At 39.6% G+C, this 23,659-nt stretch overlaps 1 protein-coding gene across 1 annotated transcript in view; it reads left to right on the top strand.

The window, feature by feature from the left end:
• ITGBL1 (integrin subunit beta like 1) overlaps window positions 1-23,659 on the top strand; it is a 175,057-nt gene that overhangs the window by 57,096 nt on the left and 94,302 nt on the right. The window contains exons 3-6 of the mRNA XM_068162690.1: window positions 8,533-8,679; window positions 10,421-10,543; window positions 16,777-16,917; window positions 19,634-19,774. Coding sequence (XP_068018791.1) covers window positions 8,533-8,679; window positions 10,421-10,543; window positions 16,777-16,917; window positions 19,634-19,774 — 552 coding nt within the window. The remainder of the gene's footprint in view (window positions 1-8,532; window positions 8,680-10,420; window positions 10,544-16,776; window positions 16,918-19,633; window positions 19,775-23,659) is intronic.

Below are 23,659 nucleotides of genomic sequence, written 5' to 3'. Positions count from 1 at the left end.
AGCACAGCACTAGAAAGATTCTTTAAGGAGAATTGAATCCAGCTCAGACCAAACCTAATACAGTAACAGAATGGGATATTTGTTTTGACCGTTCGCATTGCTTATGAAAAATTTAATCACTAGGATGTAGCAGAGCTTTCAGCCACAGTGAATATTAGTGTGAAATAAAAATAATCAACTAAATCTGGTGCAAAGGTGGAGAGTATCTTTCCATTGGGAAACACAGAAATAGCAGTAGCACTGCCGAACGCTACAATTTGTATATGCCCGCAGCATATACAAGCAAAATTGAAATTCAGTTTACACAATAATTGTGTCATGTTATTGTTTCCATAAACTGGTAGAGCTCAACCTATAACTAACCTGACATCTTTCTCCTTTTTTATTCCAAGTGTGCCAGAATATTTAAGATCCAACACAGATTATTGTATAGATAAGTGAAACAAAAGAAAATAAACGAACAAATCTTTATTTGTGTGTGCACATATTTAATGATGCACCAAATTCCAAAGTCCCATCAGGCAAGTTTGGGTATTTTACTCATGCACTGTATGTTTCACAGTCATTTTGTGAAGAACGACAGCCAACCACTGAGGACTATTCAGCCCATGCAGGACCTAAGTCACTCTGAAGTGCCTTTTTATCTCATCATGGTTAACAGATAGATCCCAGTGAAATCAGTCTTTATAACTGGTGGCTTGAATACATATAGTTCAGATGTGGATTTAGAACTACAGACATGCAAATGTGTAGGGCAAAAACATTCTTAGAATGTACTTTGGATGTGGTTAACAGTTTTTAAGGGAACGATCCTGTAATCAGAGCCAAATGATTTTGGTTCAAATTACATTTTTTCAGCTGAGATGTTTTAATTTCTGGTTTATTGCAATTTTGCAAGTGGCTAAAATTCTGTGAGTCTTTTCCCTGGAAAACTTGATTCATTCTTCTAAGTTTTTGAGTTTTCCGGCATAAACTGGACCCATGACCATTTTACATAAGTTGTGTGTAGTAGCATTTGAAAAATGCAGCTTTTCTACCTCTTCTTGTCCCTACTGATATATCTTAAACAGGTATTTCTCAGATTCTTTTCAGCTAAATACTTTATCATGCTGTGTTTCTAGGGCTGACATGAGTGTACACTTAGGCTCTTGTTTTCAATTGAGGAGTCCTTAGCTTACGGCATTCTTTCCCGGTCCCTGGTGTGTGACTCTGAGCTTTGTATTTCCACTTTTTTTACTTCAGGCCTTCAGACTGTTAGTCCAGCTCATTCTATATAATGTTCCATTCTTCACCTTTCTACTGAAGGTTTACAGGTTTGTGCCAGTGGCAAGTGCAGCTAGCATACTCTGAATGTTTGTATCATTGTCAGCAAAACATATTTGATTCTAAAAACACCCTTTGAAACATCCCAGTAATATCACTTTTGGCCCTAACGTTGTTTTCTCCTCTTAAGCCAAGTTGTAATTCTTTTATATTTCTGGGGTGCCTTATCCAAGTGGCATTGCATCCACTTTTTCCCCAAGTGCCATTGTATCCTGTGCTCTTTTTCTTAAAATTTCAGTTATCTTATAAAGAGATGCCAGGTTAACTTGGCACAATGATAGTCTATTTTGGGGATAAAGCTATTAACAAGTATACCCCATTTTTCATTACTTCAGTGTCTCTAGCTATGCAATGCTTCATAATTTGTTTCAAATCTTTACTTAGCTTATGAGGTCAGAGCCACTTGTTTTTATGTTGCCTGGATCATACACATCCTTTCTTCTTAAAAGACAAACAAGTTAGTTTTCAAATTTTTTTCAGACATTTGATTGCCAGCCAGATAGATTAATTAGAAGACTTTGTTATTAAACTACCGTTTCATGTGCAAGTATTTAAAGATTGTGGGGTGTTGCCCTCCTGGTCTAGACATTTCCTTAAAAATATTTTTATGTCTTTGTTTTGCTTTCATCTTAGAAGAGTAATTTTCATAGCCACAGTCTGTATCATTAGCCACACTGCAATAGCTACTGTATTCAACATTCCCATATTAATTTTGTTTTGAACTTTCTATAAATTATCTTTAACCTTAACGGCTTTTTTCTCCTTGGTGAAGCCAGTCCTTCTCTTGTTTTCTTCCTATTTGGATGATGAAAGTACATTTTAGTACTTGCAGTTTTGCAAGATCTGACCCTGCTTAACATTTTCTCTTCTCACTTTCTCCATCTATTTTCTGACATCTGACAGTTTTCCTTGCATATTGGTTTCATTTTCCACCCTATGAGCTTTCTGCATACCCCAGATATACTCTCTGAGGTGACTGCTCATCTAGTTGGAAATGGAGTCCCTTTCTATAAAAAGGTTTTTCCACACGTTGGAAGCTGTATTTTATTCACAGCCCACACCCTTTTTCTTAAAGGAATTCTAGCACTTCCTTGAGGCTTCATTATTTCCTTTATTGACAGGTATTTTAAAAGTGAAATTCTGATTTTTAAAATGTTTACCATTTATTCAAATTACAGCCATCTTTTAAAAAAGCAGATAAATATGTCATCACTTTCTCTGAGATACAAATTTCTTGACCAACTGTTTAGTAAGGTCTTGCAGCTTACTTTTGTTGTGTAATGTGTCACATCCCCAGATACCTGACTGTACCCCTTATCGGTAGATTTAATTTTCTGGGAAATTACAATATCACCTCAGTTTTCATAGTGCTAATAATTCCTTAATACTTACTATTTGGTTACAGGCTCTTCATGTGAGACAGGCCAGGGAGAGAGGGAGAAGGGGTGAAGGGGTGGCCCTGTACATAAAGGAGTCACTAGATACCATAGAATCAGAGGTCAAGGTTGATCAGGTTCAGTGCCTGTGGGTGAGAATAGGAGGGAAGACCAACAAGGCAGACATCCTGAGTGGAGTCTGTTACACACCACCCAACCAGGATGAAGAAGTTGATGAATCATTCTGTAGGCAGGTGGAGGCTGTCTCAAGATCACCAGACCTTGTTCTTATGGGCGACTTTAACCTGCCTGATATATGCTGGGAACTTAACACAGCAGAGATAAGGCAGTCTGGAAGGTTTAAGAACCTACATACACCTAAGTGTATGTAGGATAGCTTCATATCCCAGGTGCTGTGTGAGCCTACCAGGGGTAAGGTTCTGCTTGACCTTGTTTTTACAAATAGAGAAGGGCTGGTGGGTGATGTGGTGGTTGGAGGCTGTCTGGGGTTCAGCAACCATGAAATAATTGAGTTTTCAATATGCAGTCAAGCTAAGAGGGGCAGCAACAAAACGTCCACTCTGGACGACTGGAGGGCAGACTTCAGGTTACTCAAGGAACTAAATCAGAAGGTACCTTGGGAGACAGCCCTTAAACACAAAGGGGTCCAGGAGGGCTGGACCTACTTCAAGGAAGAATACTTGAAGGCTCAGGAACAGGCTGTACCAATGTGCTGGAAGATGAGCCGCTGGGGCAGATGGCCAGCCTGGATGGGCAATGAACTTCTGAGTGAATTAAGGGAAAAAAAAGAGTTTGTGTCATCTTTGGAAGAAAGGTGAGGTAACCCATGGAATGTTTAAGGATGTTGCTAGGTCATGCAGGAAAAAAATTAGAGGGACAAAATCCCATTTAGAGCTTAGACTGGCCACTGCTGTGAAGGACAGCAAAAAATCCCTCTATAAATATATTAACAGCAAGAGGAGGGGCAAGGACAACCTCCACTCCTTGGTGGACACGGAGGGGAACATAGTAAGAAAAGATGAGGAAAAGGCAGAGGTACTTAACACCTTCTTTGCCTCAAATTTTAATAGCAGAATAGGTTGTCTTCTGGACAACTGGCCTCCTGAGCTGGCAGATAGAGGCAGGGAGCAGTATAGTTCCCCTGTGATCCAGGAGGAAGTAGTTAAAGGCCTCCTTAGATGCTTGGATCCCCACAAGTCCATGGGACTGGATGGGATCCGTCCTAGGGTGCTGAGAGAACTGGCAGATGAGCTGGCCAAGCTGCTCTCCATCATTTTTCAGCAGTCCTGGCTCACTGGAGAGGTCCCAGATGACTGGAAGCTGTCCAACATGATGCCAATCCACAAGAAGGGCAAGAAAGAGGAACCAGGGAATTACAGACCTGTCAGCCTGACCTCTGTGCTAGGCAAGATTATGGAACAGGTCATGTTGAGTGCAATCACATAGCACCTACAGGATGGCCAAGGGCTCAGGCCCAGCCAGCATGGATTTAGGAAGGGCAGGTCCTGCCTGACCAACCTGATCTCCTTCTATGATCTGGTGACTGCCTGGTGGATGTGGGGAAGGCTGTGGGTGTAGTCTACCTGGAAGGCTGAGAGAGCTGGGGTTGCTTAGCCTGGAGAAGAGGAGGCTCAGGGGAAACCTTATTGCTCTCTCCAACTACCTGAAGGGAGGTTGTAGCCAGGAAGGGGTTGATCTCTTTTCCCCATCAACCAGAACAAGAGGACACAGTCTCAAGCTGCACTAGGGGAGGTTCCCCACCCCTGCTCCCCCTTCTCTCCCCCTTTCCCCAAAAGAGGGTTAGAAAGAGAGAAAAAGAGAAACTGTTAATTAAAAAGCAGCTATGTGTTAGAATGTTGGAAGAGGCCTCACGCTTTTATCTGCTTCAAGGTGAAGCCTGGCCGAAAGCCCAGAAAGCTGTGAGCTGCAAAAGGGAGAAAGCAAGACTGACCAGAAAGCTGCTGTACTCCCAGTTCAAAAGGTGCTTCCTCCCAACCTACCAATGAAATTAGTTTAGATCCATCTTTCGTTTACAAACATTCGGCCATAGTATCCCTTTGTTAAAGGCACCACCTCAAACGGTCACACATTCCATTCCATTCCATGCCATTCCATTCCATTCCGTTCTATAATGTTATTTACTTTCTAACTAATAATACAGAAATTTATTTACAATGCTACACACAAATCTTCTTGAAAACAATCTGAAACAAATTAGAAACCTTCTGTACCCTCTACAATTTTCTTACACCTTATCAAATACTTGCTATATAGTTCATCAGGTCAGTATTTTTCCCATGAGGAAGATAGTACATCTGGATGTGGGAAATAACTAAGAACGGAATTACTATGCCAAACAGACTTGCAGATCTCCTGAATTGCCTGTGCTGTGGGGAAGATATAAGCTATTGCAGGAAGTTATATGGCCTCCTGTACTTCAGTAGAGTCTTCTCAACCAAATTTTTTGAGCAGAAACTTATCATTGCTTATTATATGCCAACTGACAAAATTAGGGTATTTAAAGGGAGCAGTCAAGGTGTCAATCATTTGTGCATATTAGTTAAATTCCTTATAGCTGCTTTCCATTGCATGCAACACAACTTCCATTATTTCTTTTGATTTAATGTCATTATTTTATTTTTTTGTATTTTCTGGTTAAAGAAAGCCAAGAAGCTGCTCTGTATGGAAGGAAATTTTTCATTAAATTTCTTTTAACTGGCTCTATAACTTTAAATGATTTTTTTTTCTTTTATCCACCATATGTGAGATTAATCATCTGTGACTAAGAGAGCTTAGTGCTGCTGGGTTATCAGGACTAACCAGCAATGACTTTTGCCTTACTCTGTTATATAGACATGGAAATGGAAAAATAAGTCCTCTTTTTATTAGAGCATCTTTTCTTCACCAGCAGACAATGAACTCTGAAATCACAGTAGTATTTAACATGGACAATGTAAAGTCATTATAATAAGTAACCCATGAAAGGAAGGAGAATGCATGCAGATGGTTATGTTTGGTCTTTAGAATTTTTAAACTATCCTAGGATCTGCCAGCATTTTCTGTAGTGTCACCTGTTAGTGAAGCAGAGTAATTACAATAGTAGGTTCTTGTTTTGTATTTTATATCCAACTATTATTTTCTTGTCCTTTACCAACAGAGTGTTATTCAGCATATTTTAAGGTGGAAATTTCTGTTTCAAAACAAGAACTAGTATGATTCTTTCATATAAGTTTGAACCATGGTGTTTTTTTCAGGTATGGAAAAAATGGTCGTAGGACTATATTGAAAGGCAAGAAAAATTTTATTGAGCAACAAATGATAGTCCTTTCTCTCATTAAAATTTTCTATTTACAATACTTATTTAAGTCCCTTATGGGAAGCAGACTGGGCTTGTATTTTCAGGCAGTTGACTATAACTGCAGGCAACAGATGCATTTAAAATAGACGGCCCTAAGAATCTATTTTTGAGATGTAGTGTTTGGAAGGGAATCTTCTGTCAATCAGGTATTAATTCAAATGGTATTTATTTTTAAATTGAATGTTCTGGTTTAGAAAATTTGCAATTGTTTTTACATTTAATGAGGTGGTAGAAACTTGCACCTGGAATTTAGTGTGGAACATGATACCAAACATGGAGTTTTATATAGTGCAAATTGTAAATTCACCTCTATATTTGAGCATTTTTCAAGAAAACTAAAGAATTTGGAAAACCAGACATCCTTACTTTTATAACTCTTCATGTTATTAGATAACATTACAAATTTTAAGCAACATATTTGTCCCAATTTTACTGTGACAATCACAGGCTGTCAGCTATTAGCAGTTCTGAGTGAGCAAGGGCAGCTAATTGAGTTGGCTCACAGGTATATCCCATACAATGGGCATCACACTCAGCATAAAGAAGGAAGTTTGGTAAGGAGAAGGGAGCTTTCTGCTTGGGTTCTTCTTTATGGCTCTTCTTTGCTCTCTTCCTGTTAAAGCTTGCCTTATGAGGTATTGTGATTGCTGGGCTGAGGATAACTTTATATGTCGTGTATTGATATTGGTATCAATTTGGCTATTTCATAAAATCCATTTTCAGTCTACCCTGTCTTCTTCTTTTCCTGATTCCTCTTCTCTGCTGGTGAGGGAGCTATTGGGCAATAGTGCAACTGCTATAGTTTAGCTCCATATATGGGCTTAATATAAACACAACAAACAAATGAAATGTAGATTCAACTGATAGTATGCTAGCACATCATATCCTAATAGAATGAGGAGCAGTGTTGGTTCTTCAAAATACTTGGCACATAGCAAATAATCATAAGTAAATGTAGTCCTGTAATTATAAAAACATACTACATTGACAATGTTGTGTCAACATTTGAAGACAAAAATCCAGTTTTGAGGAGCTAAAGGGACCAGTAGTTTCAGGAGGCTTTATGAAGAAGGATTTGCAACTTTCAGTAGAGGAAGGAGCTGCAGCTGCTAATGTGTGAGGGATTTATTGCGTGCTGCCACACCCTTTCCATCATCCTTTTCAGGGTTGTTAGCAATGGCATGAGATTTAACACATCCAAGTGCCGGGTTCTGCACATCGGCCTCAACAACCCCATGCAGTGCTACAGGCTGGGGTCAGAGTGGCTGGAGAGCGACCAGGCAGAGAGGGACGTGGGAGTGCTGGTTGATGGTAGGCTGAACATCAGCCTGCAGTGTGCCCAGGCGGCCAGGAGGGCCAATGGCATCCTGGCCTGTATCAGGAACAGTGTGGCCAGCAGGAACAGGGAGGTCATTCTGCCCCTGTACACTGCACTGGTTAGGCTACACCTTGAGTACTGTGTCCAGTTCTGGGCCCCTCAGTTTAGGAAAGATGCTGAGTTGCTGGAGCGTGTCCAGAGAAGGGCAACAAAGTTGGTGAGGGGCTTGGAACACAAGCCCTATGAGGAGAGGCTGAGGGAGCTGGGCTTGCTTAGCCTGGAGAAGAGGAGACTCAGGGGTGACTTTATTGCTGTCTACAACTACCTTAAGGGAAGTTGTAGACAGGCAGAGATTGGTCTCTTCTCCCAGGCAACCAGTACCAGAGCAAGAGTACCAGAATGAGCTGCACCAAGGGAGGTTTAGGCTGGAGGTTAGGAGGAAGTTTTACACAGAGAGAGTGATTGCCCATTGGAACGGGCTGCCTGAGGAGGTGGAAGAGTCACCATCACTGGAGGTGTTCAGGAGGAGACTTGATAGGGTGCTTGGTTGCATGGTTTAGTTGATTAGGTGGTGTTGGATGATAAGTTGGACTCGATGATCTTGAAGGTCTCTTCCAACCTGGTCTGGTCTGGTCTGGTCTGGTCTGGTCTGGTCTATTCTATTCTATTCTATTCTATTCTATTCTATTCTATTCTATTCTATTCTACCCCATCTTCTCAGGCTGCATTTTCTAGCAATTCCTTGCCTACAGCTGGCCACAGAGGTGAATGAAGTCTTTTGATGTTCCACTGTGTTAATAATAACAGTAGACAAATATGGGAATTATCTATAAATTAAAGCAGTAAGAAAGCCCACAGTGGATGTTTTTCTTCTATATTACTTCTTGAAGTAATAATTCACATACAGACCTGCCAAAATGAAATAAATTTCAAAGTTGTGGTGATTTCTGGTGACTCCTCATATAGAGGATCATATTTATTTATTTCTATTTTTGATTGCATGTGATGTGTTAAATGAAGCTAATCATGTTCATTTAAATCTATAATTGATAGAAACCATTTTTTAAAGTTGCATTTAAAAATGCTGCTTTCTGAATGGAAAAAGGACTTGACACAATCTTACCTTCCTTTGCTAGGCCATGGGAAGTGTGACTGTGGGAAGTGCAAATGTGATGAAGGATGGTATGGTGAAGCTTGTCAGTATCCAACTACTTGTAACCTTACACGAAAGAAAAGCAATGAAATGTGCAAGAATTCTCAAGATATCATCTGTTCTGGTGCAGGTAAGGTGTCTTTTGTTATTTTTGATGGCTTGGTGTTCTCTCTGTGTTATCTCAAATCAATGTAATTTTTGCTCTAATTAGGAATTCTGTAAAGCACATTTCCAGAGACTGAGGAATAACTGTCTGTATACTAAAATGTTTAATTTTCCTATAGGTCTGTTCCTGTGTATATGATATGCATTGATTCAGAATGCTTACTTCAGTACTCTAGTTTTTCCATAGCTGTTCTGGGTTGATGAAACTGCAACTATGGCATGTATTTTGCCCATCAAAAGGTTGTGGTAATTGCATTAATACAGTGATGAAATTATTTTGTTGTTGTTTTATGTTTATAACATATGGAAATGATATTTGCAAATATTTTTCTCAGGATACTTAAGCGCTACATTTTTTAAAGACATTTTTGAGCTGTAATGATGATTATTAAAAACCACTTGCAGAAGATCTGCTGAATCATTTTAATGGGATAGTTTTGTCTTCAGTTCTCTGTTTTGGTCACTCTTTTCTCTAATTCTGTAATTCTATAACTCATCCTAACCTAAACAGGAAGTCATTTCCTTAAAATAATAATAATCAGATGAACAAGAAATAGCCCCTTAGATGACTTCACTGAAGAACAGTAAAATTTTCAAGGGCATTTGCTGCCCATCAAAGTTTGAGATCAGAAACTACCTTACAGATTTTTCATTATGTTCATCTCCAAGGAAGAAATGTTGCAAGAACCCCAGTTCTGTTTGCTGATAGTCAGTTTCTGTCTGGGTCCATAAATTTTTCTACAACTAAACTTCTCACAAGTTAGTTACTAACTTGAACCAAGAACCCAAAGGATTTGTGGGACTTACTACAGAGATGCTAGGCTCTTATAGACTCCTAACATTGTTCCAGTTGGAAAAGACCTTGAAGATTAAGTCCAACCATTATCTAACTCTATGGAGTCTGGTGCTAAACAGTGTCCCTTAGGCATCACATGTATACCTCTTTTAAACACTTTCAGAAATGGGGACTCTCTATCCCTTGGCAGTCCATTCCAGTGTTTGATAACCCTTTCAGTCAAGAATCCCATCTAAACCTCCCCTGGTGCAACCTGAAGCCATTTTCTCCTGTCCTATCATTTTTACTAGGGAGAAGAGACTGATGCCCACCTTCTACAACCTCCTTCCAGGCAGTTGTAGAGAATGATAAGGTCTCCTCTTAGCTTTCTTTTCTCCAGACTATACAATCAGCCATGTCTCCTAAGACCTGTTTTTCACACCTTTCACCAGCTTTGCCTTTCTCTGGACCTGCCCTAGGACCTCAGTGTCTGTATTCTGGTGAGGACCCCAAAACTGAACACAGTACTCAAGGTCTGGCTTCACCAGTGCTGAGTAAAGACAGAGACAACAATTTCCCTTCTCCTGTTGTTATACTGTTCCTGATACAAGCCAGGCCCCCTGAGCACACTGCTGTATGATATTCAGCTTGCTGTTGATCAACACCCTTGGTTGTTTCTCTGCCAGGGTACTTTGGTTGCATGAAGTCAGGCAAACTACTCTAGGAGCAAATTTTACTTAGGAATATTGCAAGCACTTGCAGCTAAGATTACACTTTTTTGTTGATACAGATTGTTTGTGTCTCTTTATTTGACTGCATAATCTTTAAGTTTCAGTGCCTTCTCAGGAATAGAAGACATACCATCTCTGACAGACTAATGCAACTCTTTTCCTAAACTGCAATTATTGAGTACTGTATCAATTCTTTACAGGCACATGTGAGTGTGGCAGGTGTAAATGTGCAAACTCAGAAGGAAATGGACTTGTCTACGGTAAATTTTGTGAATGTGATGACAGAGAATGCATAGATGATGAGACAGAAGAGATTTGTACAGGTATGTATTTTAGTGAGTACAAAGAGAATGTTGAAGATTAACAGATACTGTTACAAAATTATTTGTGCAGTGCTATAGAATGTCTTTAAGAATGTGTGGTGGTTTGGAGAGAAGGCCCAGCCTCCTCTCCCCCACGAAGAGGAAGAAAAACCACAGCTAGCCCAACCAGAGAAGCAAGGAAAAATGCTGTATTTTACAAGTAATTTGGAAAATGCAGGATATGTAAATTGTGTACAGTATTTACAACATATATACAGAAATATACAGCAAAGTAAAAAAACAAAAAAAAAATACAGGAACGAAATTCCCTCTGGAGGAGGGTTCCCCCCCCCCCCGAACCCCATTCTCTCCCCTTTTTTCCCAAAGAGGGTTAGAAAGAGAGAAAAAGAGCAGTTATTAATAAAGCAGAATATTAGTAGGCTTCATGCTTATCTGGTCAAGGTCACTCTGGCAGGGAGCCCAGAAGCAGATGAGCTGGAAAGGGAGGAGGAAAGGAGCGAACTGAGGAAAGTTCCAGCTACGCTAAAACTTAAAACTGCCTTCTACCAATCTACCAATGAAATTCATTTAGAATATCTGATTGTTTTTGTTATTATTCCAAAACATTCAGCCAGAGTGTCCCAGCACTGTCTCTTTCTTAAAAGCACAGCTTCAAACAGTCACAGAACGTAGGACTTAAAAGTTTAGCTTGCAAATTCTACATGAGAGTTTCAGATGCAAAAATGAGCTAAGCAGGAGGTTAAAGAATGAAGGAATCCTGTGATACCCTCCTGTTTTTAGAAGAACTGCAAAGAGGATTATGCAAGGTAATTCAGTAAGATAATTCAGAGCTTAGTGCATCTGTCTTTGGTGGAATACAAGAAATGTTAATGCTTTGTGGCACAAAGGAGAGCAAGATGCAGGACATAAAAATTTTGTCAAGGAAACAAAAAATGTAAAACAAATATAAAATGAGAATTCTCAAGAAAAAAGGAGAAAGGAATCAATGAAGAAAACTTTCATCTATGGTAGGAACTGCAAGAGAATAAGAGAATAAACTGCTGATAGAAAATCAACCAAAATTCAAGCTGTGTTTTCATTTCATTATAAGCTAGGAACTTGACAATTAAAGATTGTGCAACAAGCACCATTATGGAATTATAAATGCTGTTGGCTGTATTACTAGGGAGGCTTGTTCCTGAGCTGGGAATTGAGACAAATATTTTTCAAGCTGAAGACATGCGTATTGTGTCTGTATCCACACAGGAGGGTTCAAAATTGCTCTTAGACTGCTCATACTCTGATTATTATGCTTGCTGTGGATATGTGTACAAAGAGAGAGACTAATTATGTAAAATAGTTTTATGTCTTTGTCCTTAAACAGAGAACAAAATAAATTTTATTTAAGTGCCTTTGAAAGTGTAAAGAACTTTTTTTCCATAGGATTAAGTAGGGGTTTTAAGTTGGGCTAAACAAATTGGTCCTCTGAAGTTCAAATCCAGGAGCGGTGTCCAATATTTCCAACAACTACCTAAAAAATGAATGGAGAACAATAATTCATATGTTCCAGTGATTCCATTTATATTTACTTGTGATGATTACATATGATACTAAATATGACAAAATGTACAATTTATGTAGTTCAAGGAATTATCTTTCTGCTGTTTTTGTTATGTGGGGTTTTTGTTTTTTTCTGTTGTTTGTTTGTCTGTTTTCTTCCGCCACTGGTGTTGCTGCTGGTTTATATTGTTGTTTTTATTTCCCCTTGTTTCATAGAAGGAGACTTATCTCTGCAAAAACTAGTGTTGTGTATATGCAAAAATCAAAGGATAAAGAAAATTTTGGTAGATTCAAGTCTTTAACGTCTGTGATTCATCAGTGTAAAAACCTGACACCTTATGTAAGATTTGGAGCCTACTGACGAAGATATAAATTAATGGTGTGCTCTACTTACTTAGGTTACTGTAAGATACAAATTTTATGCACGTAGGTTGAGTGTTGGATTTTGCTTTGCTTTCCAACCACCAACAGCTATAATACAAAACCTATATTGAACAAAGCTTTATGCATAAAAAATGGCCAGCATGTGAACTGAACTTTATGATCTCAGAGGTCTATTTCACCGTCAATAATTCTGTGATTCTGTGAACTGAAGGTCAAAGGTACATAATTTCATCACAGAAAAGAAGACCACACATGCCTATCTGGTTATTGTTTTTTCTCTCCCATCCTGATGTCTCCTTTAAAAGCCTTTATGCCATCTTTCCTTCCACAGGAATCACTTAAGTCTATTTAAGAAGTACTGAAGAAAAAGCATTCCAAACCTGTCCTCCTTAGCTGGCAATGCCCCCTGGATACTGTCCAGGGAGAGAGAGTGAAACTAATCATTGTCTGTTGTACTTGCTCATTTTGTGTAGCTTTATTGCTCTTGAAGGTATAGATAAGTCTTGAAGATTTTAATTGTCTCCAAAGAAAACCAACTCAGGAGGATTAAACTAGCGAAAAAAAAAAAGAAAGTTTGTATTTATGTGCATGTTCCTAAAGTTTGCAGCTGTGGACTGGGATTTTATCCTCCAAAGGCCTAGAATACCATGCTGAGATATAGGTAACATATATTTTAGTTTTTGCACAAAGGGAATGCATTCTTTAAAGCTAATAAATTATTAGGTAGGGCAGAGTTACAAAGATGTGTTAGGGTTTTCCAATCTCAGTTGGAATTTTATCAATTATCTGCCCGTAGCACATTTTATTTGAGGTTGCATAAACTTTGGAATTGAGTTGTAGCTTGGTTTTAGTACAGTAATGCAGTCTTGATAGGTGGGGATATAAATAGAATAGAATAGAATTAACCAGATTGGAAAAGACCTTCGAGATCATCGAGTCCAACCTATCATCCAACACCATCTAATCAACTAAACCATGGCAGCAAGCACCCCATCCAGTTTCTTCCTAAACACCTCCAGTGATGGTGACTCCACTGCCTCCATGGGCAGCACATTCGAATGGCAAATCACTCTTTCTGTGAAGAACTTCTTCCTAACATCCAGCCTAAACCTCCCCTGGTGCAGCTTGAGACTGTGTCCTCTTGTTCTGATGCTGGTTGCCTGGGAGAAGACATGAAACTCCACCTGGCTACAACCTCCCTTCAGGTAGTTGGAGAGAGCAATAAGGTTTCCCCTGAGCCTCCTCTTCTCCAGGCTAAGCAACACCAGCTATCTCATTACCCCCAGGGTCCCTTTCTGCCTGGCTGCTCTCCAGCCACTCTGACCCCAGCCTGTAGCATTGCATGGGGTTGTTGTGGCCAATGTGTAGAACCTGGCACTTAGATGTGTTAAATCTCATGCCTTGGACTCTGCCCATCAGTCCAGCCTCTCAAGGTCCCTCTGCAGAGCTCTCCTACCCTCTAACAGATCAACACCTGCCCCCAGCCTGGTGTCATCTGTAAATTTACTGATGATGGACTCAATCCACTCATTGAGATCATCAATAAAGATATTAAAGAGCATGGGTCCCAGAACTGATCCCTGGGGGACACCACTAGTGACTGGCTGCCAGCTGGATGTGGCACCATTCACCACCAGTCTCTGGGCTCAGCCCTCCAGCCACTTCCTAACCCAGCAGCCAAGCCACAAGCTGACAGCTTGGCCAGGAGTTTGCTGTGGGGGATAGTATCAAAGATCTTGCTGAAGTCCAGGTAGACTAAATCCACAGCCTTCCCCACATCCACCAGGTGGGTCACCTGGTCACAGAAGGAGATCAGGTTGGTCAGGCAGGACCTGCTCTTCCTAAATCCATGCTGGCTGGGCCTGAGCCCTTGGCCATCCTGTAGATGCTGTGTGATTGCATTCAAGATGACCTGTTCATAATCTTGCCTGGCACTGAGGTCAGGCTGACAGGTCTGTAATTCCCTGGTTACACTTTCTTGCCCTTCTTGTGGATGGACACCACATTGGCTGGTTTCCAGTCATCTGAGACCTCTCCAGTGAGCCAGGACTGCTGAAAAATGATGGAGAGTGGCTTGGCCAGCTCATCTGCCAGCACTCTCACCACCCTAGGATGGAACCCATCCCGTCCCACGGACTTGTGGGAGGTCTTTAACTACTTCCTCCTGAATTACATGGGAACTATACTGCTTCCTACCTCTATCTGCCAGCTCAGGAGGCCAGTTGTCCAGAAGACAAGCTATCCTGCTATTAAAATTTGAGGCAAAGAAGGTGTTAAGTACCTCTGCCTTTCCCTCATCTTTAGTTACAATATTCCCCTCCATGTCCACCAAGGAGTGGAGGTTGTCCTTGCCGCTCCTCTTGCCATTAATATATTTATAGAAGGATTTTTTGTTGTCCTTCACAGCAGAGGCCAGTCTAAGCTCTAAATGGGATTTTGCCTCTCTAATTTTTTTCTTGCATGACCTAGCAACATCCTTAAACATTCCATGGGTTACCTCACCTTTCTTCCACAGATGACACAAACTCTTTTTTTTCTTTAATACACCCAGAAGTTCATTGCCCATCCAGGCTGGCCATCTGCCCCAGCGGCTCATCTTCCAGCACATTGGTACAGCCTGTTCCTGAGCCTTCAAGAGTTCTTCCTTGAAGCAGGTCCAGCCCTCCTAGAGCCCTTTGTTTTTAAGGGCTGTCTCCCAAGGTGCCTTCTGATTTAGTTCCTTGAGTAACCTGAAATCTGCCCTCCAGAAATCCAGAGTGGACGTTTTGTTGCTGCCCCTCTTAGCTTGGCTACATATTGAAACCCATTATTTCATGGTCACATCGCTGAATCCCAGACAGCCTCCAGCCACCACATCTCCCATCAGCCCTTCTCTGTTTGTAAAAAACAAGGTCAAGCAAAGCCTTACCCCTGGTAGGCTCACACAGCACCTGGGATATGAAGCTATCCTCCATACACTGTAAGAACCTTCTAGACTGCCTTCTCTCTTCTGTGTTGAGTTCCTAGCAGATAACAGTCAGGTTAAAGTCACCCATAAGAACAAGGTCTGGCGATCCTGAGACAGCATCTAGCTGCCTATAGAATAATTCATCAACCTCTTCATCCTGGTTGGGTGGTCTATAACAGACTCCAAACAGAATGTCAGCCTTGTTGGCCTTCCCTCTAATTCTCATCCACAGGAACTCAGTTTGATTATCCTTAATCCCTAATTCCATGGCACCTAGAGCCTCCTTGATGTACAGGGCCACCCCTCCACCCCTTCTCCCTCACCTGTCTGTCCTGAAGAGCCTGTAGCCGTCAATTACAGTGCTCCAGTCATGTGAGTCATCCCACCATGTTTCTGTGATGGCAACTACATCATAACTTTCCTGCTGTGACAAGTCTTCCAGCTCCTCTTGTTTGTTACCCGTACTCTATCCATTAGTGTACATGCACTTCAGCTGGGCTGCTGGTTTCACCCCTGGCTCCAGCTTACTACCCTCAGTCTCCTGTCTGGGGGGACTGATTTCAGCCCCTTCCCCCAGACTGAACTAGTCTGATAGAGACAGCTAGGTCTTCTAAACTTAACATAAATAGAAGGGAGAAAAGGACAAGATCCTGAACTGATATTTCTAGGAAACAGTAAAGTTAAGATACAGTTGCAGCTACTTAAATGCTTTATGCCATGCACATGGCAGAAGTACCTTAATGCATCAAAATGTTAAGGAGCTAGTTAAGTAGAAGTGTATGTTAAATGAACATCTAAAAGGTTCATTTTACCAACTCTCATCTTTCTTCAGCTTTCTCATTCGTGTTCAAAATATTTTAACAGGTCAGAAGGGAAGCTATGTACAATGTACTCAGTTTGTCTACAAAGTAGACAAGGTTCCTTTGATGGATTTATCTGAGTCATCAAGAACATACAACCCTTTCTTAGATATGTGAAGTACTGTGGTCAAATGTGTGCTGTCTCACTATCTAAAGCTCTGCTTAAATTTTGCTTGCTATTCATAACATCTTCAAAATTTATTTGCAGAGTTTCAAAAAAATAAGCTTACAAACATAAAAGTACGGATTTTCTCCCTCTCTTGTGTGTCTGTGTTTACTGATTTAATCAGAGATTAAATTAAAATATTCTAAAATTTACTTGTGGAAAAGTAATATTCCAATAGGCTTTGTATTATTTTATGTAGGTATATGCAGTCTACAAATTGTTCCTATCCTGTCTCTAGCACTAAAAGTTTTTAAAAGAAAAAATCGAAACAGTTAAATTGTTAATGCCTTTTAAAAGCTTGCCTCTTCTCACTGTATGTAATTTGTTTTGGCTTAAGGCCATGGAAAGTGTTACTGTGGAAACTGTTACTGTGAGGCTGGTTGGCATGGAGATAAATGTGAATTCCAGTGTGACATCACCCCCTGGGAGATCAAGAAAAGATGCACATCTCCAGATGGCAAAATCTGCAGCAACAGAGGTGTGTCATTCACATGTTCCTTCTACACATATATTTATTTTACAATATGCATTTTCTGTGTAGGACATAGATTGTGTTTGCTGATAGTTTCTAGTTTGTCCTCACTTATTTCAAATCTAGATATACATTTCCAAATTGATTGGTAGATACTTGTACTTAGGTATAGGTGTCTTACTTACACAAACCCACACCCATATTTTAACTAAGATGACCCAAGGTACTCTCGTCCTTTGAGCAGGATAATTTATTAGTACATCTGGTTTAGCAAGACACCTATCCCTGCAAAATAAAATACTAGCAAGTTTTTCACTTTGAGTGCTTTAGTGTCAACAGGATTGTATGTCAATTCACTCTTAAAGAAGACCAAGGACCCACAATTAAATAGGGACTATAAAACTACAAAACTTTAAGTTTCTGGCACAGCCTGACAATCAAACAACTAAGAAGTGTTCAGTAACAATGTGGAATGCTGTAGAGCTGGGAAGGTAGACTTCACACTGTGTTTCTAGATACATGAGTTTTCATTTGCATGAAGTTTGGGAATTTGAATTTTACCCTGTACTGCCATCTAATTTTGCCATTTTAAGAAAAAAACAACAAACAAACAAACAACAAAAAAACTCCAACCCAAAACACAAAATGAGGCTGTTTCTTCACTAGTGACTGTCTTTGGTTGCATTGAACAAACAGTTAAGAAAACATGCCTTTCATTTTTTATTTTTTTTTCCCCCTGGAAGTAGTCCAGAATAATTACAGTACATAAGTAGAGAACATAAGTGTGAGTCTCAGATACCTCTCTTAAAACATCTCTACTTACAACACCTGCTATGGTGTGAACATTTAATTATCATGAGAACGCTTGGAAAACTCCCTTCTCTTAATTATGAGGAAATGGAAAGTTTGGCTCAAATATAGATGTTGTGGAGGATCATTTGGTCTTGGGACTCTAGCAGCAAATTTTCTGTAATTCTGGAAATAATAAATATTGGAATGTCTTCATCTGAGATGCCATACTTGAGAAAATGACTTCTTGCCAAAGCGCCATATTTTTCAAATTTGAAATGTTACTGTACAAGTATTTTTTTTAGTTTACAATGCATTTGGAAGAAATGACAATTAATAGTATAGCTGATCTTCTCAATAGCTACAAACTCCTGCGCAAAAAGGTATGTTCATGGAATACTGCTGTATTTTTAGCCTTTTATGTATTTGTCATTTTATCCATGTAAAAAGTGCATAAAGCTGATTTTCAACACAATATTTCTACACTCTTTAGTCCTATTTACCCATCTGTCTGTGTTTATACATCTGGTGATATAGGTGAAGTTCAACTTGTCTGTCTTGAGCCTTCTAAAAATTAAGTATCAAGGCTAACCTTGCTGTCCAGCCTTCTTCAGTACTAAGAGATGGATAAATTGTCTTTATCTTTCCACCAACTGTCTAATCAAACAGCTCAGACTAGATGTGAATCTTTAGATTCACATTCCAATATCTAGGACAACTGATCCAAATTCACATTGAAGTTTATGGAAGGATCCTTCACAGAAGAATTAATCATTGACCAGAGGCATTTTCTCATTTTCTGGGTTTCTTTTTTGCTTGGTGGTGATTGTTGTATTTTTCTGCTCCTTCATTAATGTCACTGAATTGGGAAAGTATCAAAAATTGGATACAAATTTCTTGGGGGCTGTCTTGGTAGCTGTAGCACTAAACATGGCAGCACATTTTCCTGCTTCATGTAACCATCATGATTGCGTAGACTTTCTATTTTTAGGCAATGTCCCCATATCTATAGTCTCAATCAGAGAGCAATTGCTTTGGTGGAGCAGCAGAATGTGCAGCTACATTTCAGCAAATAAATGGTACACATCTGTAAGGTTAAGCTGCATCTTTATGCCTATCAGCATTTCAGAAAAAGTAGTGAGTGTATGCCCCTGAAGCTTGTTTGGATTTCTGAGTAAGGAAACCATCTTTTTTTGTTCTGACTTTTCTGAGTATCTGGGATGCTTGTTCTCTGTATATGAGTAAGGTTGTGCCAAATTAGTGTCTCTGCCATATTTCAAATTTTGCTTCTTATTTTAAACAACAATTGGGTCCTGCATATGCACTGTGGAAAAGTATTAATTTGATGTATTTCTTTGCTGATATTGTTCTTAGGTAAAGAACAATCTAGGCATTTTCAGCTGCATTAGAATTTGGATTCCCATCTAGTTTAAATATTTATGCTTTAACAATCATTAATTATCCACTGTGCCCAAGCCCCAGTCATTTAAACAGCATTGATTTTTATTGTCATTAGTGTCAGGACAAATTACTGTTGATGTCAAAGAACGTTCTGTGCTTTTCTGTTGATTCTTAACAAGGCTCAGCAGAAAACAAACAAAAAACCCCACAACAAAACAAAACAAACAAAAAAGAGCGAAAAGAAAAAGGCATTTGAACAGAAACTCAACTCGCAGGTATGAAGTATTACTACCAAATAATCATTGAAGGTTTTAAATCATACATGAGCATATGCTCATGATTAACACCTGCAGCTTGGAATGTGCACTCCTGTGAGAGCAGAAAATTCACAAGTGTAAATTCCTATAATCAAGCTACTATTACTCTAAATTGCTCAGTTAATCTTCCATCACTGTCTGATGTGGGGTTTTTTGGTTTGTTGGGGTTTTTTTGGTTGGTTGGTTTTGTTTCATTTTTCCTCTCTCTTTCCTAGGCACATGTGTATGTGGGGAATGCACATGTCATGATGTGGATCCAACTGGTGACTGGGGAGATATTCATGGAGACACTTGTGAGTGCGATGAAAGAAACTGCAAAGCAGTGTATGATAGATATTCTGATGACTTCTGTTCAGGTAAGAAATATATATGAAGGGCACTTGTGTACTTTTATAACAAGAATATCCAATTGGCCTGATCTAGCTAACATTTTTGGGAACAGACTTTTTACATTAAAAGACATAATTCTGTGAACAAAATCCAAAACCCAAACCCACCAAGTTTCTAGTTCTAAGGCTCTCTTAAAACATGTCTTTTTCTATAGCTTTTAACATAACTCTGTAAATTTGAATCACTTTTCAGTTTCCATCTCTCTTCTAATACTCCTATCTTCAGTGTATGCTAACAGAAATTGAAGAATGATTAGAACTTTAGTTTCCTTGAGGAAACTAAAATTTGTTAGATCAGATTTTGTCATTTCATTATATATGACAGGGAGAGGACAAAAGAGAAGAAGTTGTTCAAAGGAATATGAATTAATGGGTCTGTGAAAAATACTACTCTAAGAATACCAATTGACCCAAGAACAAGTAAAGCATCAATATGTGGAAAATATGAATTCATAGTCCTGCTGCACGACACTGACTGTACATCTTAAAGACTTTCACATTTTCTTTTCTCCTTGTACTTCAGAGCATTATAGTCAAATTAGTTGACAGCCATGCATCTATCTGAGTTTTGCAGTGCATTTAGATTGCTCCATATAGAATCTGTTTATGCTAATTGATGGGTGAGACCTTGCATACAATTTCATATACTGATAAAGATGCTGATACTGGGTGGGAGAGGACTTTGATCCATGTCCATACACAGCAGGCAATTTGTACACACAGGAACTTTGCAAAATCAAATGAGGGTGGTTTCAAACGGACTTGATGGATTACAGGTTGTCAGCTCTAATGTGTCCTGTGGAAATCTGATCTGGCCTAATTATTAGGAAGAATGCAGTCACATCAAAGAAAATAATGATGTGGTATGTTCTCTTCTTATTACTAGAATGAGAGATTTCTCATGGAAAGATAATAGGAGTCATCTCTAATAGAGAGAGAAGGCTGAAACAAACATGATACATAAAATTCTTAGCCTCTCCTTTGCCTGTTATAAAGGTGAAAGATTTATCAACTGTTGTAGTTTTGTGTTCTAGTAAATAATGATGATTCACAGGCTCACAAAATAAGGGGGAAAATAGAAGCATTTCTAAAAGCCTTCAGTGAATAAAGTTATTACTGTTTCAGCTACTTACAAATATTATACTTGTTTATTTAATTAATAAGATGGAATGATGTAGAAATGCAATCATGAGAGCTGCAGGATGATTTGCTTCAGGATGTTGTCAATTTTTGAATGTATTGTTGCATTGCTGAGCATATTTTAGCACTCGATCTTATCAAAGTATCAGCATTAGATAAGGAATATAAATGTGAAAATCAACCTGGTAAATGTGTTCTGCATTTAAGGGCAAACAAAAGTTTCAAATCTAATTTGATTAAAGAAAATATGTGGCATCTACACCTCATGCTGCATCGCTGAAACAAGATTTAATCTCATTCCTCAACATTATTGCCATTGCTGCTGCTACTATTCAGAGTGGTGAGAAGGAGGTGTGGGGATGATATTGCTGTTTGGCATTGGATTAAGGACTGGTATGGTGTTATTACACAGATGTAACTGTAGATGAGAAAAGTCACATGTCTTGCTTGATGTAACTACCATGCACATTGAAGCATTGGAAAAAACTATTAGTACTACTTATTCTTAGCCCTTCCCTTCCCCTTATGGTTTAGGAAGGCCTAATTCATCCTTAGCTGGTCATTCAAGTGTGCATTTCTCAAACGGACTGTGGAAAAAGGCATCGCCACATGAAAGTGTGCAAACAGCATCTTATAGTCCTTATGCTTAGTTCTGTTTCAGAAATGGACAAAATATATAAGTATTAATTTTGATTAATTGTGGTAGACAGCATCTGCAATTAAATATCTACTATCAGAATTTTAATTAGAGATCTTTCTTATGTCAACTAAATTTACTAAGTGTGCATGTGTTGTGTGTGTCTGTAAAATATCTTCATCTTTCTCACAATTGTTTGTAAATTCATTTTGGATTAATCCAAGAGGGATTATCCAGATTGGGGAAAATAAATCAGATCTCTTTAAACCTACATCAAACGAAGCAAAATTTTTCCTGTCTTGTTCTACGTACCAAATAGATAGGAAATCACATCTGAGTAGCAGATTGAAATGATAGCAAATCCTGTTTATATGTAAAGATTTTTACTGTAACTGAATTAAATGTTTTTTTCATAAACTACAAATGACAGGAATCGACAGTCCTGCTGTCAGGATTTAACATCCCACAACAGCAGCTCCCTCCAGAAGTTTCATATGGCTTGGGGTGACTGTCAATTTGCAGTACCTCCTATTGGCACCTGGGTGCCTTCTTTTTAACATCTGATGTGCTCTGTTCAGTATATTGCCAAGTGATTTTCCTTCAGAAGTGTTTGCAACATTAACGTGACTCTATTCTTTTAAAGAGCAAATAGCTTTCATGACTTGACATAGGGAGAAAAAAGGCTTCCATTATAAAATTCCTACATTCACACACCTGATTAGCTCCTTTGCTGTGGCTACAGAAAAAAAAATAAAGAAAAAAAAATAACATCATCCTCTCATAGATATTTATCCATTTATCTATATCAGGGAACGTAGAACATGATCAAGTGCCTGTGGGTTAAAATCAGAGGGAGGCTTAACAAAACTGACATCCTGATTGGAGTCTGTTATAGACCACTCAACCAGGATGAGGAGGCAGATGAAATATTCTACAAGTAACTGGAGGCTGTCTCAAGATCATCAGATCTTGTCCTTGTGAGTGACTTTAACCTGCCAGACATCTTCTGGGAACTTAATTCAGCAGAGAGGAGGCAGTCCAGAAGGTTCCTAGAGTGTATAGAGGACAGCTTCCTGATGCAGCTGTTAAGTGAGCCTACCAGGGGTCAGGCTCTGCTTGACCTGCTGTTCTCAAATAGAGAAGGGCTGGTGGGAGATGTGATGGTGGGAGGCTGTCTAGGGTGCAGCAATCATGAGATAGTGGAGTTTTCAATATGCAGGGAAATAGGGAGGAGCAGTAACAGAACCCTCACTTTGGACTTCCAGAGGGCAAACTTCAGCTTGTTTAAGCAACTTATTTGGAAAGTACCCTGGGCAGCAGCCCTTAAGAACCAAGGGGTCCAGGATGGTTGGACCTACTTCAAACAGGAGCTCTTGAAGGCACAGGAACTGGCAGTTCCCATGTGCTGAAAGATGAGCTGGAGAGGAAGGCGACCAGCCTGGATGAACAAGCAGCTCTTGAAGGAATTAAGGGGGAAAAAGAGGATGTGTCATGTTTGGAAAGGGGAGGAAGGCAACTTGTGATACGTTTCAGGATGTTGTTAGGTCATGTAGGAGGAAAATTAGAGAGGCAAAAGCCCAGTTAGAACTTAAGCTGGCCACCTCTGTGAAAGACAATAGAAAGCATTTTTATAAATATATTAATGCTAAAAAAAGGGGCAAGAAGAATCTCCACTCCTTGGTGGACTGGGAGGGTAACATTGTAACTAAAGATGAGGAAAAGGCTGAGGTTCTAAATACCTTCTTTGCCTCAATTTTCAACAATAAGGCAGAAGGTCTCCAGGATACCTGGCCTCCTGAACTGGTAGATGGGGTCAGGGAGCAGTGTAGTACCCCTGAAATCCATGAGGAATTAGTTCAGGGCTTGCTGAGCCACTTGGATACTCACAAGTCCATGGGACCTGATGGGATCCATCCTAGGCTGCTGAGAGAGCTGGCAGATGAGCTGGCCAAGCCTATCTCCATCATTTTCCACCAGTCCTGGCTCACTGGAGAGAGGTCCCAGATGACTGGATACTGGCCAACATGATGCCTATCCACAAGAAGGGCCAGAGGGAGGAACCTTGAAACTACAGG

The sequence above is a fragment of the Melanerpes formicivorus genome, unplaced genomic scaffold (assembly GCF_026170545.1).
Source record: "Melanerpes formicivorus ecotype bairdi unplaced genomic scaffold, bMelFor1.0.p_v2 SCAF_1, whole genome shotgun sequence".
NCBI lineage: Eukaryota > Metazoa > Chordata > Aves > Piciformes > Picidae > Melanerpes > Melanerpes formicivorus.
Note: the sequence above shows the minus strand (reverse complement) of the source record. Positions and strands in the feature narration are given on the sequence as shown.